Genomic DNA, 19,667 nt, shown 5'->3' with positions numbered 1-19,667 from the left:
TTGATTACAATAACCTTTTTTGGAAGATAAGAAATTATTATTCTATAAAATGACACTCATAATCATTTTATCACGGTCTTCAAGATAATTTGAACTACATCCATTTAAAATTGCAAAGTCAAACTCGTACCATTGAATTGAACTGGTACATCATTGACATATGTGTATATTGTATCATTATTAAATCAACCCTCGAATGAAAACTGAAAACCCAAACAAAAATGAGAAAATCCTTTTAGTTTTACTTTGGTTATTAGATTCTTGTCATGTGAAGAACAACTCCATGGCCAGGTTCTATAAGCATGTGGAAGGAAGGTGAATGACAATAACTTGGTGATAAAGAGAATTAAAACTTCAACAAAATGATAGACAAGATCGCCTTCAATTCAACCATTGCTAGATGCTGTCCTAAACATACACGAGGTCCCATTCCAAATGGCATGTAAACTTGTGGAATCTTGCATGCTCCATGCACTCCATTTGCAAATCTTTCTGGATTGAACTTATGTGCATCATGTCCCCAAAGCTCTGGGTCTTGATGCAATATTGGCATTGGAATTTGAATATTCATTCCTTTTGGAACTTGGATACGTTTGAAATTAATGTCTTCAAAAGCTTGTCTAACAACCGATGCTGCTGGATAAAGCCTCAATGTCTCTTGAATCACCATTGTTAACTGCAAGTACACATTTTTATTCAATATCTTCAATTACTTGTTAGTAAGAAAGGCTTATGAACTAAAAAAATGTGCTACAATTATACAAGATCTTTGAATTTCTTGAATATTTTATGAGTAATTTGTTGTTGTTCCTTCATATATTTTTTCCCAACTCTATGCAGCACTTTTTAATTCCTATAACGTATAAAGTTTTTATAAAATTATTTTGCACAAAAGATTAGGTGTAATTATTTAGTAGTCATTGAACTATTTGTGAATCTTGAAATAGAACCTTGAACTAAAAATATCTGTAATCGAGTCCTTGATTTTTTCAAGAATATTTAACTAGATACGTGAACTAGTTTTCAATCGTATCTTGTGGGTATGAACCTTATCGTACATAACTCATGAATCGTATTTCCTTTCGTGCTAAAATCCTCAAACTTTAAAAGTAGGTTTCTTTCATATTCCTTCTTAACTTATATGTATATCTCATGTGAATCTTGAAATAGAACCTTGAACTAAAAATATATGTAATCGAGTCCTTGATTTTTTCAAGAATATTTAACTAGATACGTGAACTAGTTTTCAATCGTATCCTGTGGGTATGAACCTTATCGTACATAACTCATGAATCGTATTTCCTTTCATGCTAAAATCCTCAAACTTTAAAAGTAGGTTTCTTTCATATTCCTTCTTAACTTATATGTATATCTCAGAGATGCACATTACCGCATAACATAAATCATGTAGGATCCTTGACCCACATGACAATATCTCGTTCCTTTATTCCTAAAACACTGAACTTGAATCATCATAACACCATATTCGAATACCAGTTATCACTCTTGTTAACTTGATCATTACTTTGAGTCGCAAGAAGAAACCTTCCGAATCTTACTTGTATTCCTCTTATCATAGCATATACTCTTTCATAACCGACTAACGGTTCTTGCGCGTATCCGACATCACCAATTAGACAACCCGATTACTACATTTGCGGTGACTCTAGTCATTCTTATCTTACTTAAGTGAAGACACCTCCATATTACTTTTACCATATCTTTCACTGACTGTATAAGTCTCATTACTTACTTGACGTTTCTAGAACTCCTTACTCGTCTCATAACACTTCTTACTATCATACTTATGGCTCCATGGATACCGTCAAAGACCTTACCAATCAAATCCGTTGCACCAGTCTAATTCCCACATGTTGGCTTTAACCAATACCTTAATCCGTTGAGACGAGTGAAACTCTACACTCCCATTTGCCATATGATTACTATCTTCTAAAGACCTTCCATGTTGCAACTAACGCCGTAATATTGCACTTTTCACTTCCTTGTAAGATCGAATCTCATAATAAACTTATCATATACTCATAATACTTTCCTTGTGGATAGACCTTACATATTTACTGGTTGGGCTTACCTTATGACATATCCATACTATACTTAAACTTGTTCCTGAGTAATCTCAACTCATAATGTACATCCTTACGATTTCCCATGGTAGACTCATCACTTACTCATACATGCCTTACTTGAACATACATCATTACATCTTCATATTCTCGCATGTTATGCTTTGCTTAATCATACTAATGCTTGTTCGTTGATTTGTCTTTTAAAGAAAACTTCGTAAATTAACACACGGATCATTGGCGTTGATGATTCTTCATCGTATACATATATTGAATTCCATTTTAGTTCCAAGAAAGTCAACTCCGATCACCCATATGTGTATGTATTCTTAAACTTTATAAGCATTGAAATTCATCATTGTAATGAGCCTTGGCAAGTTAATTAAGCAAGACATAGTTTCGAGGAAAACTCATAACTTCACATAATTCAGAAATCTTGTGGCTACACATAACTTTTCACCATGCTACTATCCATCTCATGAATTCGCATCCACAACGTCTATCCCATAATTCGAAACCTCGAACTTCTGATTCAAGCCCATTCTTAACTCTTAATACATAACTTCCGATATTACCTTGAACCGAATCGATTTCGTTAAAACTTTAGGATGTAATGTGCATTCGATACTTGATGTTTTAGATAATTTTCATTGCGTAAAATATCGTGAAGACAACCCCCAATAGCCATTGTAGTCCCTGGAGACGAACTGACAGTTTCCGGAAAATTTGAAATTTCGCCCCCAGATTGGCTATTAGCGAGTTTCTTCGATTTAATATTTCCGGAAAACAAACGTCTTTTACATAAAATTCTTATTTCGTAAGTAACAATGCACATTGACCACCCCTAACATCATAAAACATTCCATAACATTTGCATGACAGTCATTAACATCAATCAACGCAACTCTCGGTACATCAGAAATTATTGTCTTATTCGTAGCAACACTTAACATAAAACTTTAACTTCTTCTGCTACGAATAGCTTATCTCATAACTTTGTTGCCTCGCGCAACTTTCACATCTTGGACTTCATCCACATACTACTACCCCTAAAAGCTCACTGATTCCGTCAACTCATGTCGACTTTTCCTTATCTTGTAGCCTTGCACTTATGTTCTAGTATACAATTCCTTTCTTTAACACAAACCTGTTCCAACAATGACTCTTACCGAAGCTCCAGGTCAAACTCTGATATTTCCAAACTCTTCACTTTCGGTATATATAGCATCATTGACATCTCACCCTACGTTGCCGGAACAATCCGTCTTAACATAATCTTACATTCCCGGAGGACTCAAACTTCCACAACTTAACTTACCGGTCACCTTCTGGCACGATTAAACTCTTACTATTACTTGTTTCGAGTTCATCTTCATCACATACTTCGTTCCTCCTGGGTCCTATTCAGCTCTCGAGCATCCGTCCTAACCGTCGAATGCAAAATTGAGATGATCAGGCTCAACTAACAACGACAATTAGAACATTTACCCAGAACCCAATGGTCCCCCTACCTTAGTTGAAACTTAATGACCCATGGCACGATCTGAATCGACCTGCTCTGATACCAAATGTAACTCCCATTCTAAATGTATCTAGAAAGTTTAGCAAGTTTGTTATCTTTAGTATTGGATACATTAAAATTTACAACAAATAAATTTCATATGAATAACTTATACATCCATAAGCGTTCGTACATCAAAGAATAACTTAACTTGTCTAAAACATAATGGATACATTCTTGAAATCCATATCATCCTGCAGCGGGTACGAACGAGCACTTGCTGAAGCGTCCATACGGCTACTAGCTTGCATACCATCTTGTTTATCTGAAACAAATAAGGATTGGGATGAGACATAATGTCTCAGTGAGTTCCGCCTAACCCTAGGCTATAGGCAACCTCAGGGAAACCTATGGTCACCACGTGTCTACAGTACAACCTGACGGTTGATTATACGTTTGTGGTCATACTTTCCTAGATGGTCGTGCATACTAGATTTGTCGTAGGTTCATCTTGCTTGTTATAGGTCTTGTCTACATCATACGTGTCATGGCAGTTAACGGGGAACCTAATACCACTATGCCAAGATACACTAAACGCATTGAGGTCCAAACATAACATAATCATGACACGAACCTAAACCGGACGATTAGGGAGACCTAAGATCGTCATCGGCATATCATTCATAACTTTACCTATTCCATAAACTTATGCGTGACTAACGCCATGTCATAATCATACATATTCATAATCATAATCATAATCATAATCATACATAGATGTTAGCGTTGAACAAACATGATTATCTTGATTCATTTTACGGAGAGCCTCGGGTTGAGGGTTTACTTTCAAAAATGACTGCACCGAGAAAATCCAGCACAAAAACACCAAAATTGCCTGAAACGATTAAACATTGCATTTTTGCACTATTTACTCGCCTAGGCGAGTTGGAGGCGAGCATAACATTGGTTATGTTCCTTTCTGCTCGCTGTGGCGAGTTGGTGGTGAGTGAAACATGATTTCTATGTTGTTTACTCGGCATGGCGAGTACTAGCTCGCCCAGCGAGTTGTGACAGTCCAGAACTTGTAAAAATGGCATTTTTGGCTCAAAAACGTCAAAACCAAGTGACCCAAAGCATATTTGAACTTATTTGATATAAAACACTTAGAAAACATTCATAGGACAAGTATTTACATGTTTAGCAAGCATGGCTTGAAAAGGGCAACTAATCTAATACATAAAACCCTAAATTTCATAACTTTCCTTACAAGTTAAACACATAATCCCAAGGTAGGAAAAAAACTATCTATGGAACTCACCTATCATGCTTTGCTTCCACTCCAAGCTTCAAATTTTACTTCACACTAACCAAACCCTAGCTTCTTGAAGGAGAGAAGAATTGAAGCTCAATCATATATCCAAGTCTCTAGTTGTTTCTTGGAGGAGGAGGAGAGGAAGAAGACCATGATGCAAGCTTCAACTTCCAACTTTACCAAAACCTTATCTTCTTGAGATTCTCATGATGAAGAGGAGGAGTAGTGGAAAACAACTTATTCGAAGCTTCCAAGTACCATAAAATCTTGAAGGAAGCTTGTACAACTTAATTCTTGATTTGTAAGAAGTTTTGGAAAGGATTGAGGAAGAGAAGAAGAGGGAGAGGGCGTGAGTTTTTAGAGAGAAGGATGAGGAAATCCTTTCTCCTAAACCTAGAGAGAGAAAGAGCAATTGGGAATGAATAATTTTGGACCAAAACCACTTATATACTCCTTATGCATGAAAGTACCAAAACGCCCTTCGTCTTAAACGCGTTTAATCCGTCTCTAATACTTAACTCGTGTTTGCCTGTCATTTGAAATAAACATTTCTATCATACTTATTTTCCATGAATACCGGTCATCTGACACATCGACTAGTAATATTCCAATATTCATCGAATGGGATATTACAACATTTTAGGGGGAATTTTCTAGGTTAAATTGGTGCGCTGCATTTTAGATGGAATTTGTTAGGCTAAATTGCTGCTAACCGAATGCAGCATTTTAGAGGGAAATTATTAGGTTAAGTTGCTGCATACCTAATAAAATTAGTAAATAAGGATGTATTACTCTTTTGAGAGATTGAACGAGTATCAAAAGTGTGAGAACAAGTCACATATACAAATACAAATGAAAACTTGCAATAAATATTATATATATCCAAGGTTAGCCTCCTAAGAAACTGATATCTTTGACATAAACAAATTCCATGCAATTACTGCATGATGTATAACTGTTATCGACCTCCCGTTCATGAATGAACGACTTGTTATACCCTAATTTTGGACCTAAAAATACTAACTCATTTCTTCTTTTCTTGCATTATAAGTCATTTGAACTGTGTCTGATCAATTGCATCTTTCTCTGCATTTTATTTCAATTTTATTTGCAAAATTCACATAGAAGGGTATTTTAGTCATTTCCTATGTTAAAATTTCTTTCAGTCTTTTAAAAATTTGTTTGAGTCCTTTCAAATAGTTTGAATAAGTCTTCATTTCAATTCTATGTCAAAATCCAGTTCAAAAATTGCATTTGAAGTCAGTTTGAGTCAGTTTTGCCCCTGGGGGCATTTTAGTCTTTTCATGTGTCAAAACTCTGTTTAAACTCTTAAAATTGTCTCTGAGTCTTTTAATTTTGTTTGTATAAGTCTTTGCTTCAATTCCTTGTTAAAAATCCATTTTAAAAATTCATCTGAGTCATTTTTAGTCGTTTTAGCCCCAGGGGCATTTTGGTCATTTCACACAAAATTTCGGCAGAGAGAGGTTACTTTAAAGTACCTCATTTAGGCCATTGGTTCGTTTTAGTCCGTTTTGTCAATTTTAATCGTTTCATTTTACGTTATTTTCCGGTTACCAATTTTAATTCATTTTATTTTTATTTTTATTTTAAGTCCTAAAATTCTAAAAATTGCATATTAGTCCTTTTTTGTCCAAGTCATTGGTCCAGTGCCACGTGTCAGTGTCTTATTTGTCCAGAAAGTTTGTTACAAAGTTATGCCACATGTCACGTTCTTATTGGTCCAGCACTTACATGGCAGCCTATAAATCCCAGTCACCAATCAAAGTCCAAGTCACCAATCATTTTTTACACATTCCCAAAAAATAAAAAAAAATCAGAAAATTTTCTCTCTCACTCTCCTTTTCCTCACGCGCCCCCACCTTCATCTTCACCCAAAATCCTAACCAACTTTCTCTCCACCTCCAACCACCACTCAACCACCGTAACTGCCTCCTCCTCCGCCGTAACAACCTTTAATCACCACCAATTCCATCTCTAACCAACCTAACCACCGCAACTGCCTTAATCCACCACCATTCCAATACAAATTCATCACTGTGAATCTGAATCAAGCTTTGAAACCGAATCAAAACACCATCACTATCATCACGCCAGCTTAATCAAAACGGCAACAACACAAACAAACTCGTTTTGGTGCAAGATTCGCGCGAGTAAACCAAGAAGCTGAGTACAGATCACGAAAACAGAAGGAAAAGAAGAGGAAGGCTTGGATTCGAAAGATTCGCCGTTCACTCCTTGTTCTCCGATCTGAAAACGGTAACGAATCTCTCTTCTTGCAACATGTATTGATCACACTCTGTGGAATGTTTATGTCAAAAGAAATACGAATCTGAAACTTGTAGATCTAGGGCTTTTGGTGTACGTTTTCGAAAATTGAACACCGGATTAAGGAAGAGGAGGAGAAGAGGAGCATTTTGATGTAAAATTTTCAAAAAAAATAAATAAAAAAAAGCTCCGACGCGGCGGCTCTCCGGCCGACCACCGCGTCGGAGCGGCTCCGGTTGTCTTCCTCATTTTGTTGCCGGCGGACTGGTTCTAGAGAGAAGTCAGACTCTCTCTCTCTAGAACCAAGGGGTGTGATGTTTTTTTGTTAGTGTGTAGTCTTTTTTTGGAGCCAAGCCTTTATACTCCCTCTCTAAAACCGATCCAGTTCAGCCAACCCATGACCCTACCCGTTTTCTTGTCTTGGACTGGGCTTAGGGCCTGCTGTTGCTGAACTTTGCTTGGCTGCATGTTTTTTGCTATTTCCCACGCAAGATTTTGCTAATCACACCTCTGGCAGGTTTTAAAACTTTAGAAAATTCTCTAAAAAATTTGTGAGTGTGTTTTGATATATTTGTGATAATTTTGTGTTGTTTTTACGTAATAAAAACTGGTAAAAAATAATGTGATATCTTTCTTGCTTATTTTGTGGTGTTGTGTTAAATCTTGTGGAAAATGGCATGATCTTGATTTTGATCTTGGTGCATAATATTGAATTGTGTCATGTGAATTTGTGATAAGCATATCCCTGTTTTGTTGTGTGTTTTATTTTTTGTGAATGTGTTGTGGTTGATTACTTGTTGTACAAGCCATGTAAATAATTGTTTGAGGAAATAAAGTGTGAAATGTGCTTAAAGTGTGTCATAATTCTTGGTTTAATATTGTCTTATGATTTTCATGTCATAGCTGAAATAAAACTCTTTGAAAATTGTCATGGCATGAAAATTATAGGCCTTATGTTTGTGTGAATTGTATGACAAAGTTTAGGCACATTTTACCACTTTTCGCTTGCTAAGATTTTGTTACATTTTGTCAAGTTTCATTACTTTCCTATACCACTTTACTTGCATCTATTTCAATCCTTATTACTCCTTATGCCACTAACCCATTTCGTTTCATGTTTCATGCATCCCATAAGCATACTTCATCTCCTCCTTCACTTTAATTCCTTGCATTTAATTTGTACCAAGACTTAGAATGTAATAATTAGGACTTTTTGTACTTTACTTTCATGCAATTTTAATTTCTTGCAAGACCATAGAATGTAAACTAGGGCATGATGTAATAAGGACAATGGACTCTAATAATGTATACCGACACAAACACCGACACACGCACACACACCACTTTAGGTATATAGCTAGAATATGCATGCTTAGATGTATGGTTAGGATTGTATGTTTAGATGAATGTTTAGGCCTTATACTTAGAAAAATCAATTTCCCAAAAAATATGAACCAACTTCACTCAAACCCTTTTTCATAATAAACCTTGGGATCAAAATCCCATTGAATTTTCCTTTTTCATTTTCTTAATCAAATTTCAATGAAAAATAACCATACTTAGACCACACTTTGCAAATAACTAATCAAACCCCACTTTTTCTTAATTCTCATGCCCTTGAGGCCTCTCAATCTCTATTCTTCGAAATCCATTTTCAAACTTAAAATCAATCAACAAAAACAAAAACATTTTTGGAAGAGAACTACGGTGGATTTGATCCCTTAAACGGGTACGTAGGCAAGGAACAAAATTCCTTCAATTCAACTAAAATAAAAATCCAAAAACATTCTTCTCCCTCCAATTCTTCACTTAGAAACTCTTAGGCTTAACATTTTCTTTCAAAATAGCATTTTAAAAATAAAGCGCGCGCGTAGAAATTAAAGACGGTTCCTATAGGATATTATAGTCGTTATGGGTGCCTAACACCTTCCCGTAGCGAAAACAACTCCCGGACCTCGATTCTCAAGGGTTTTGCTTACTTTTTCCCTTCCCAAGAAAAAATAAGATATCACCGGTTAAAAAGGTTCAAACGTAATCAATGTTTGACACCCGAAAACCAAGATAAAACACGACTAAGATTAAATCTATGTGAAGTTGGTCAAATTACACTACTTAAATCGGAGTTGTTGGATCACATTTCAACGATCTAGATGCCTACTGCATGAAGTAGATTAGCCAGCGATTTGAGTCTTATCTCTGATTTATACTAATTTTTATAATGAATAATTTTGTTCGTTACCCCCAATTCGAATCTTGTTAAATATGTATTTTAGTTTTTATTAAATTATTATATATTAGTATATTACATTTGACAAATTACAAATGCTCACTCACAATTCAATATCAAAACTTTAGCACCATGGCTTTCTCTATCTCGTATCATCCAACTCAAACTCTATTTTATGTTCTTTTTTTAGTTTTTTCAATGTTCATTTTCTAGCAATCAAGAGAAGGGAATGCCCAATGGTTTGACTCATATTATTCCTTTGATGTCAAAAACTTCAGCCAAGCCACCGATAATTTTACCTTGCAAGGGAATGCCCAGATTTTACTTAATGGAATACTGGAACTGACCAGCCCTACATACCCTAATAAGAATGTAAGTTAGGTCTTGTATTCAACAGCAGTTCCTATTTGGAATAAATACACTGGTGACACTGCCAACTTTGTCTTCGTCTTCTCATTCGTCTTAAAGGACAACAAAAATTATAATGCTCAGCCTGGTGAACTTGTTTTCTTTCTTGTCGGTGAAAATTTTCAACAAGACGATCCACGTATTCGCATATTGGACTTGATGTATACTCTAAAAATTGGTTGAAAATTGTGCCATCAACACGGAGGAGTGGATCATTGATTGAAGTGGTGATACGATATGACTCCTCGAGTAAGACATTGACTGTTATGATGACTGACATCCACGATTTTATCGAATTTCATCGAGTTATTAATTTGAAAGATGTTCTCCCGGAGACGGTAAAAATTGGTATATCTACAGCACAAATGGAAGGTCGTCAAACACACGACATTCATATCCATTCATGGAATTCACACTTCATGTCAACTACAAGCATGGCCCGAGGCATCAACATTGATATTGCAAGCTATGCATTGTTATTTTTTATATATTTTATGCATGAATGGTTGTTATGATAACTTGTATAATATGTCTAAATATAAGAACTATATATGCTACCTATATATAGATATAGCCTATGTGAACCATGTTTCAGTTTTTTTCAATTTAAATAAAATTCTAAATAAAGGCAATCGTTGAAATATGTTATTTTTGAGCTAATGTTGCTTAATTAGATTTTGGCTAATCGACTCATCGAATTGGTTGTTTAAACTAATCTATAAAAATCTCAACTAGAATCGGGTTCAAAACTATAATAATAAATTAAAAATTACAATCTACTTAAGTGATGATGAAACCATATCAATTTTTTTTTTGACAAGGTGAAACCATATCAACTTATGTATAACTTAATAACAACTAATTAGTCAATTCTGTTGTGAAAGTGTCTCAAAATTGGAATTCTGGAAGCTGAAAATCGGTGGCCGATTTTCAGAGCACGGTGGTCGATTTTGGACTCTGTTTTTTTGTCTGTTGGTTCGGCAAATAAAACATAAACGTATTTTCGGGCCTAGATTTGTTCCAGTTTTATTGAGGGATGCTTTCCACTACAAATATAAGCCTTGTATCATATGAATATCAGAGAGAGAGTGAGAGTGTGTAGAAACAAAACACTTCGTAGAAAACAGGGTTTAGAAGCCAACATACAAACTAGGGTTTATAGAGAATTTCTCTTGGCAACAAACACTAGGAATGGGATTGTTTTGATTCACCTTGAACAAAACACTACTAGGATTGAGTCTCTTGGTCACAGGAAGAGTTTGGGACTTGGGTAGAATTATAGGTTTGAAGACTGATTCTTGTAACTCAATATCTCTTTATAAAGAAACTCATATCATTATAGTGGAATGGATAGCTGCTCTCTCCCCTAGAGTAGGTCATCATTAGACCGAACTGGGTAAACAGATTCTTGTGTTCTCCTTCTTCCTTTATCTCTTGTTGTTTATCTTTTGTTTGAATTATTTTGTCATCCGCTTGATTTAATTACTTGGTATTAATTTGCTCCACGCATCAAGTTTATTATTGGTGTGTTTTTCACAACGAATTCACAACAATTGGCGCCCACCGTGGGGAAAAGGTCAAATCAATAACCAGGTATCATGGGTTCGAAGTGGGATATTGAGAAGTTTACCGGAGATAACGATTTTGGGTTATGAAAGGTAAAGATAGAAGCGGTGTTAATACAGCAGAAGTGTTAGAAAGCTTTGAAGGGTGAAGGTTCGTTACCGGTCACCATGTCACGAGCGGAGAAGACCGAGATGGTGAACAAGGCCAGGAGTGCCATTGTCTTGTGCCTCGGGAATAAAGTTTCGAGAGAAGTAGCAAAGGATACAACCGCGACATCGATGTGGTCAAAGTTCGAATATTTGTATATGACAAAGTCTTTGGCTCATCGGCAAGTCCTAAAGCAACAACTTTACTCATTCAAGATGGTAAAGTCAAAGGCCATCATTGAGCTACTTGTGGAGTTCAGCAAAATCATTGGTGATTTGGAAAACATTGAGGTGCATCTTAAGGATGCAGGCACTCTGGTGGTGTGGTGTTTTTTGGAGGATGAAGAAGGTGATGTTTTTCACCTTGGGAATCATGCCTAGTGGAGTGGCAGTCGTCTGGAGAGAAGTTAAACACAAAACATCATCCTGGAAAGGCGGTGGTAAGAATACTCATGATCAGTCTGGAGAGGCGGAGGCAACAATACTCATGATCTACCTGTTGAGGTGGAGTTTCAAGGTTGAGGACATGGTGGGATGTACGCAATTTCTAGTTGAGGTAGAGTACGCTCAGCTTGAAGTGGAGTTGAACACACCGGTAATGGTATGACTATGGAGGACCTTGGGTGTTATGCTCTATGGTGAGCAAGGGATTTCTTCATGAAGTCGGAAGGCATTCTAGAGGTTGAAGAATGTATAGCACAGCTTACGGGATTACCCTAAAAGAAGGCCAAGTGTGATTGGATGCAAGGAGACCTTCAAGGAAATGGGAGATGTCCTGTGTTGAAGATGTTATGGTGAATGCTTGTGGAACTACCTAAAATTCTTAGTGTAGTTGGACTGCAAGGACCTTCGAGAAGGCGGAAGACATTCCGATGGCTGAAGGGGTTAAGGTGTAAACTTGTGGAGCTACTTGGTGTAGTGGGAAGCAAGGGAAAGAGCAGTATGGTGGTTGATGGTTTGGCATCATCACTAATTTAGAGTCAAGGTGGAGATTGTTGTGAAAGTGCCTCAAAGTTGAAATTTGGGCCGATTTTTCAGAGCTAGGTGGCCGATTTTGGACTCTGTTTTTTTGTCTATTGGTTCGGCAAAAATCGGTGGTCGATTTGGTGAGCACGGTGGCCGATTTTGACAGCAGAAAATAAGACAGAAACTTATTTTTGGGCCTAGATTTGTTCCAGTTTTATTGAGGATTCTTTTACTATAAATATAGACATTATATCAGTGTAAACCTTGAGATAGAGGGGGCTGAAACAAGGGTTTAGAAAGGTAACAACAAAACTAGGGTTTGTATAGAGTTTGTCTCTTTGGAACAAACACTAGGGTTTGAGGGTTGATTCACCTTGGGAAACACTATTAGGATTGATTCTCTTGGTTACGGGAAGAGGTTGGGACTTTGGGTAGAATTAGCTGGGAGACTTATTCTTGTAACCCATTGATATCTCTTTTGTAATGTTACTCATCATATAGTGGAACGGAGGGCTGCTCTCTCCCCCAGCCTAGGTCAATTTGGACCGAACTGGGTCAACAAATTCTTTTGTGTTCTCTCTTCTTTTCTCTCTCGCTGTTTTCTACTTTTGACTTGTGTTTATAATTGTTCCGTACACTTTGATTTTGATTGCTTAATTATTCCTTGCTCCACACATCAAGTTTGTTATTGGTGTGTTTTCTCATCGAATTCACAACAAAATCAATCAAAAGTTATTCTATGTACCGATACTTACATCTCCTACTACTGATGGAGTAACACATAGTTTTGAAATGTTGGGGGATACCACTATTGCCGAACCCGATGCTATTAACACGCTAGTATTGAATGAGAAAGAAAATGAACTCTCTAATTACGTGTACCCTCCTATTCTTAGTAAAAATGAGTCCTAGTTACTGTAAGTTCAACCATGAGATCAATAAAGTATGGCTAAACGATTCTTTCTAGGTAAACTCATTATCCACTTAATCTCAATCACTTGGTTAGATCGGGAACCTCTTTCACAAAACTTTTCTACATATTTCTACATTATCTAATTTTTAATCTAATTTTCTCATAATTGTTATTTCCTCTCCTAACACCTCCCAATTTCCCATTTTCCCTCTCCTTCCCCTTTACAACACAACATATTTGTCTACGATATATTCCTTCAACCCGGAACATTTTCCATCAGCAATTTGCATTGTGATCAGCCAAATTAAACACCACTTCTCGAAGTTTACCCTTGGCTTCACTATTTTCATTTATATGAAATATTCCCCTTCAATTTTGGAAGCATGGTAAGGAGGTAAAGGATCAACCGTTTTGTGCTAGGACTTTATCAAGATCTTCGTGAAGTGAAACGGAAATTGGTGGAAGACATTTAGCGACGTTGATATGATGAGAGATAACTCTAATACAAAGACATTTGTTTTTTTTTTTTTGTATACAATGACCATTAACCGATGTTAAATATGCCAAAAACTCAACAAAAAAAAAGATAAAAAGTCCACAATGACAATGTCAAATGCAGAGAATCAACACATTCAAAATGTGTCCCGCTTAGGCAGCTGGATTGGTGAGGTAAGGGATGTTGAAGCAGTTTGAAGGAGATAATAGGTTTGATCCGAAGAAGTTGAGATAACTACTGACATTGCTAACATTTTTCTATGAAAAAAATTCATTCAAAATGTGCAATTCACCAAGGTACACTGTGTTGGAAAGTCAAAAGTGTAATCTAGGAGAAATTGCAAATAGTTGCAAAAAATCGGTTTAGGACTTGGCACTAGTAAATTGTAAGAAAGCCCTGAAAAATACTAGTTTATTTTTTAAAATGGCAAATATTAGTAGTAGTTTCTTACATTGCTATATACTTTTTCTGGGTTTGAACTAAGGACCTTCAACTCTTTTTCCTTTATCTAAAATCAGTTCAGCTAGTTAAGGTGAAAAGGTAATCTACGGCAATGCAGTAAAAACTATCTATCTTGGCCCTAGGAAGGGCTTCGTAAATCACAAGCTCGATGACTAGTTTGTAATATGCTGAGAAAATTATGCTAGCAAAGCACTCTCCAACAAACAATCTTCAACATACACTCTTTACTTCAGAATATTTGGTCAAATTTTGCAGTTGAGCAAATTATACATTATTGTTTAAGAAACAGACGGAGTACACTCCAAGAGGATTTATGACATCTCGTCATTACGTAATTTTTTATGTAATTTGATCAAATTTTGGAGTTCACAAGGCAACTTATGCAGCAACAAAAGCAGAAAACTGAAGAAAATACAAAGAAGCAAAACGTGTCACGATTGGCAGAAAACGTGACACGATTTGAGAAGGCTAAAACATGCTCTCGACATTAAGGAAAACGTGTCACGATGGCCAATTCGTGACACGATTTGAGCAAACCTTAATTCAGCTTTTTGACTATTCAAAGGAAAATGTGTCACGATTTACTTAAAACGTGACACGGTTTTGGGCAAATTTCTGTGCCTATTTAAGCTGAAGTCTATTCCAAAGACAAGGGTTACGAATTGAGAAGAGCAAAGTGCGATTTTGAGACTACAAGACGACTAGGAGGGCGATTTCTTCATCTTTTTACGAGTTCATGTATGTATTTATTCCTCCAATGATTATGTTATTTGTAAACACCATTATGAGTAGAGGTTAGGTCTGAGATGATTCTTTGTAACCCTAATTGATCCATGTTGCTGTGAAACTCTATTTATTGTGAATAACAATCTAGTTTTTATTCAATTCAATTGTTCTTAATGCTTTTTATATCCTGATCAAATATAAACATGATTTACTAAGAACGAATGACTACTGACCATAGCTTTCGACTTAGACCTAATTGAATTGTTCTAATAAACATTGTTAGTCTAGCAATCGATAATCGTTTATTAGTGATACTAAGTTAACGTGCTTAAAACCTTCAAAGATTATTAGACCACCTAAGGAATTAGGGGCTGTAGTTTGAGAGAGGGTCCTAACTCAAGGGATTGATTAGGGCTAATTTGTTAACTATCGTGGAACTATAGAATCATTCATAAGAATAGGTGCAGTATACCAATTAGGGGAGCATCGATGATTCGAAAGACCTAAACCCATCTCTCTCTTATTCTTAACATCAATCTTTATTTTTTGTCATTACTTTTATGCAAACAAACCAATCAATTGTCTAGTGGCAAATCAAAAGAACTTTTTATACATCCTAACTTACAACGTAATTGAATTATTGAGATTAAAACCAGTCCTTGTGGGAGCGATATTTTTAATACTTCGATAGTATTTTGTTCTTGCCAAACATCTATCTATCAAGGATCTTAAAATACATATATGAAAGGTTAATAAACTGTTCTTTTTTCTGTATCTTAAAAAAATCACCACTATAGAAATTTCTGGTATCAATCTAGTGTTCTCCATGATCCTTAAAAATCATTTTTCATCCAGATGTATAAGAACCCTCACCTGTGTTTCAAATTTGTTGACTGTTCTTATTTCTAAATCTTCTTTCTGAACAATTGTTAGCATATGCGACACTTTATATTCAATTATCCATGTATTTAAACGGAAACAAGTTAGTATTTGGAGCAATGAGGTCAATACATGATTGAGAGCTCCAAACATGAAAACAAAACCTAGATATTGTTTGGCATAACCAAACTCTAATTATTTTCCTGGAAAATGTCATGGAAAAGTTCAACCTCTAAGTCACTTTTGTGGACTACAATATATTATGGGATCAAAAATAAGAAGAACGTCAAATTACAAGGTTAGAATATGTGTTTTGTATTTTATTGAATTATTTTTCAAACATCGCGTATTTACAAAGGTCAATTTGAACAATTAACCCAATATATATATATATATATATATATATATATATATATATATATATATAAGCAAACTTGTATTACAAATGTGATGAGTAAAAATGAATGAATTCTAACCATCAAAAAAAAAATGATTGAATTCTTGAAATGGTACGAGAAAATTAGTACTCTCGCTCCATAATAATTGACCTATTAGAACATTTTATTTAGAGAAGAGAAATGTAAAAATGAAAGATAACAAATATTTTTTTTTACTAAACTACCCTTTGGCATCAACATTAATCTAAAATAGATATATAAAATTGGGAATAATGCATGCAATTTCAATTAGAGCATACATTTTTTTCTTAAAACAAAAAAAAAAATTGAGAATTGTAAATGTCATTTATATTAAAATAATTTTTGTTTTGAATGTATTACTCTTTGAGAGATTTAACGAGTATCAAAAGTGTGAGAACAAGTCACATATACAAATACAAATGACAACTTGCAATAAAAATTTAATATATATATATATATATATATATATATATATATATATATATATATATAATTGTTATCGACCTCCCGTTCATGAATGAACGACTAAGATTAAATCTATGTAAAATTGGTCAAATTACACTACTTAAATCGGAGTTGTTGGATTGCATTTCAACGATCTATATCGCCTACTGCATGAAGCAGATATACTAATTTAAATTTTAATTATTTTAAGCATCGTACCCTCGCCCTAAAAAAGTTCTAATTAAAAAAATAGCCCCAAGTGTGTGTATAAGTACATACATGTGACAAATTAGAAATGCTCACTCACAATTCAATATCAAAACTTAAGCTTCAGCCTCCATGGCTTTCTCTAGCTCATATCTTCCAACTCAAACTCAATTTTCTGTTCATTTTTTAGTTTACACAATGTTCTTTCTCTTGCAAACAACAGAAGGGAATTCCAAATTGCTTGACACAAATTATCATTCCTTTGATGTCAAAAACTTCAGCCAAGCCGCCGATAATTTTACCTTCCAAGGGAATGCTCAGATTTTACCTAATGGAATACTGGAACTGACCAGCCCTACATACCCTAATAAGAATGTAAGTCAGGTTTTGTATTCAACAGCAATTCCTATTTGGAATAAGAACAATGGTGACACTGCCAAGTTTGTCTCCATCTTTTCGTTCGTCTTAAAGGGAAACGAAAATTATAATACTCAGCCTGGTGAACTTGTTTTCTTTCTTGTTGGTGAAAATTTTCAAATAGAAGATTCAACGTATTCACATATTGGAGTCGATGTATACTCTAAAAATTGGTTGAAAATTGTGCCATCAACATGGAGGAGTGGATCATTGATTAAAGTGATCATACGATATGACTCCTGGAGGAAGACATTGGATGTTATGACGACTGACATCCACGATTTTATCGAATTTCATCGAATCATTAATTTGAAAGATGTTCTCCCGGAGACGGTAAAAATTGGTATATCTGCCGCACAAATGGAAGGTCGTCAAACACACGACATTCATATCCATTCATGGAGTTTCCTTTCACACCTCGTATCAACTACAAGCATGGCCCGATGCATCAACGTTGATATTGCAAGCTATGCATTGTTATTTTTTATATATTTTATGCATGATTGGTTGTTGTGATAACTTGTATAATATGTCTAAATATAAGAACTATATATGCCACCTATATATAGATATAGCCTATTGAACCATGTTTCAGTTTGTTTCTTTTTAAATAAAATTCTAAATAAAGGCAATCGTTGAAACGTTATTTTTGAGCTAATGTTGCTTAATTAGATTTTGGCTAATCGACCCATCGAATTGGTTGTTTAAACTATAATTTATAAAAAATCTCAACTCGAATCGGGTTCTAAATTATAATAATAAATTAAAAATTACAATCTACTTAAGTGATGATGAAACCATATCAACTTATGCATAGCTTAATAACAACTAATTAATCAAATCAATCAAAAGCTATTGGAATGTTGGGGATATCACTATTGCCGAACCCGATGCTATTAACACGCTAGTATCGAATGAGAAAGAAAATGAACTCTCTAATTATGTGTTTCTCCTGCGGTAGATAAAGAAAATAGGGATTAATAAACTTCGGTTAGTTTATGGTATATGCAACTACATTTCTAGAACTTGCCATTTTTCTTTTCTTTTGATTGGTCCTGTCATTTACACATTAAGGCATAGTGTTTGGTCATGTGAGCCTTTTTGAAGCCTACCCTAATTCCATTAAAATATATCCTTTTTGTAAACCAAATTGAGCCCGTAGGTTTAGATCTTTTTGTTCGGTGACAAACTACATTACAAGCCTAGATACATTTAGGAATTAACCCGACATTTTGTTTTTGAGTTAGGCTATGTAGAATTTTGCTGAACAATAAATTTGGGGTTGCTTTTGGAATTTGTAACCAACTAAGTTTCGGGTGGGGTACTAAAGAACTAGAGAACTTTATAAAGGTTGAAATCATGAAAAATGCACACAAATAGGTGTATTCAAAACGGAAAAAAAAAACAAAAAAAAAAGAGAATGAAAAGCAAAGGGACAAACAATGAAAAATCTGAGTTACAAACTCGATTGTCCTGATAATTACAAATACTCTCTAGTACATTTACAATTGTTGTTTCAGTATTTTCAAATCTGTAGGAGTGCCTAACTCGAATTTTGTGTAGCCTGCTTATCCAAATATTATCCCACCTTTACCTAAGTGCGATTTTGAGAGCAAAGGGCTGAAGAGGAGGCTTTCTAACCAACTCATAGTCAGTTTATGTATGTTTTAATTCTTCCATTGATTATGTTATATATGATTTCGATTATGAGTAGCTAAATCTCTTAGAGATTACGTCTGAGATGAATCTGATGTAATCATGTTTATGTTGTTGTGAAACTCTATTTCTCATGAATATCAATCTAGTTTTATTCAATTCAGTTGTTCTTAATGCTTTTTATATATTGACACCATATAATCTGAATCGCTAAGATTGAATGACTACTGAACCTAACTTACAACTTTGACCTGATTGAATTGTTCAAATAAACAGGGTTAGTCTAAGAATGGATAATCGTTTATTTGTGATACTAGGTTAACGCTTTTCAAACCTTCAATGAATACTAGCTCGTCTAAGGAATTAGGGACTGTAATCTGATAAGAGGTTCATAAGTCAAGGGATTGATTAGGGCTATCTAAGTTAACCATCGTGAAAATAGAGAAATATTCATAGTAAATAGGTGTACTGTACCAAACGGAATTAATCAGAGGATTTGAATGACCTGATCTCATCTCTCCTTATATTTTCTAAACAACTTTTATCTTCTTC

At 35.0% G+C, this 19,667-nt stretch overlaps 1 protein-coding gene across 1 annotated transcript; it reads left to right on the top strand.

Moving 5' to 3' along the window:
• Positions 1-17,037: 17,037 nt before the first annotated feature.
• On the top strand, positions 17,038-18,098 carry LOC146899039 (putative bark agglutinin LECRPA3). Its single transcript, XM_085737656.1, has one exon. It carries the CDS (start codon positions 17,175-17,177, stop codon positions 17,973-17,975), a length of 801 nt encoding a protein of 266 aa, XP_085593782.1. The 5' UTR covers positions 17,038-17,174; the 3' UTR covers positions 17,976-18,098.
• Positions 18,099-19,667: the final 1,569 nt, after the last annotated feature.

Source organism: Medicago sativa, chromosome 8 (assembly GCF_051527215.1).
Source record: "Medicago sativa cultivar Bolivia chromosome 8, Bolivia_mono, whole genome shotgun sequence".
Taxonomy (NCBI): Eukaryota; Viridiplantae; Streptophyta; class Magnoliopsida; order Fabales; family Fabaceae; genus Medicago; species Medicago sativa.
This window is presented reverse-complemented; position numbering and strand designations above follow the sequence as displayed.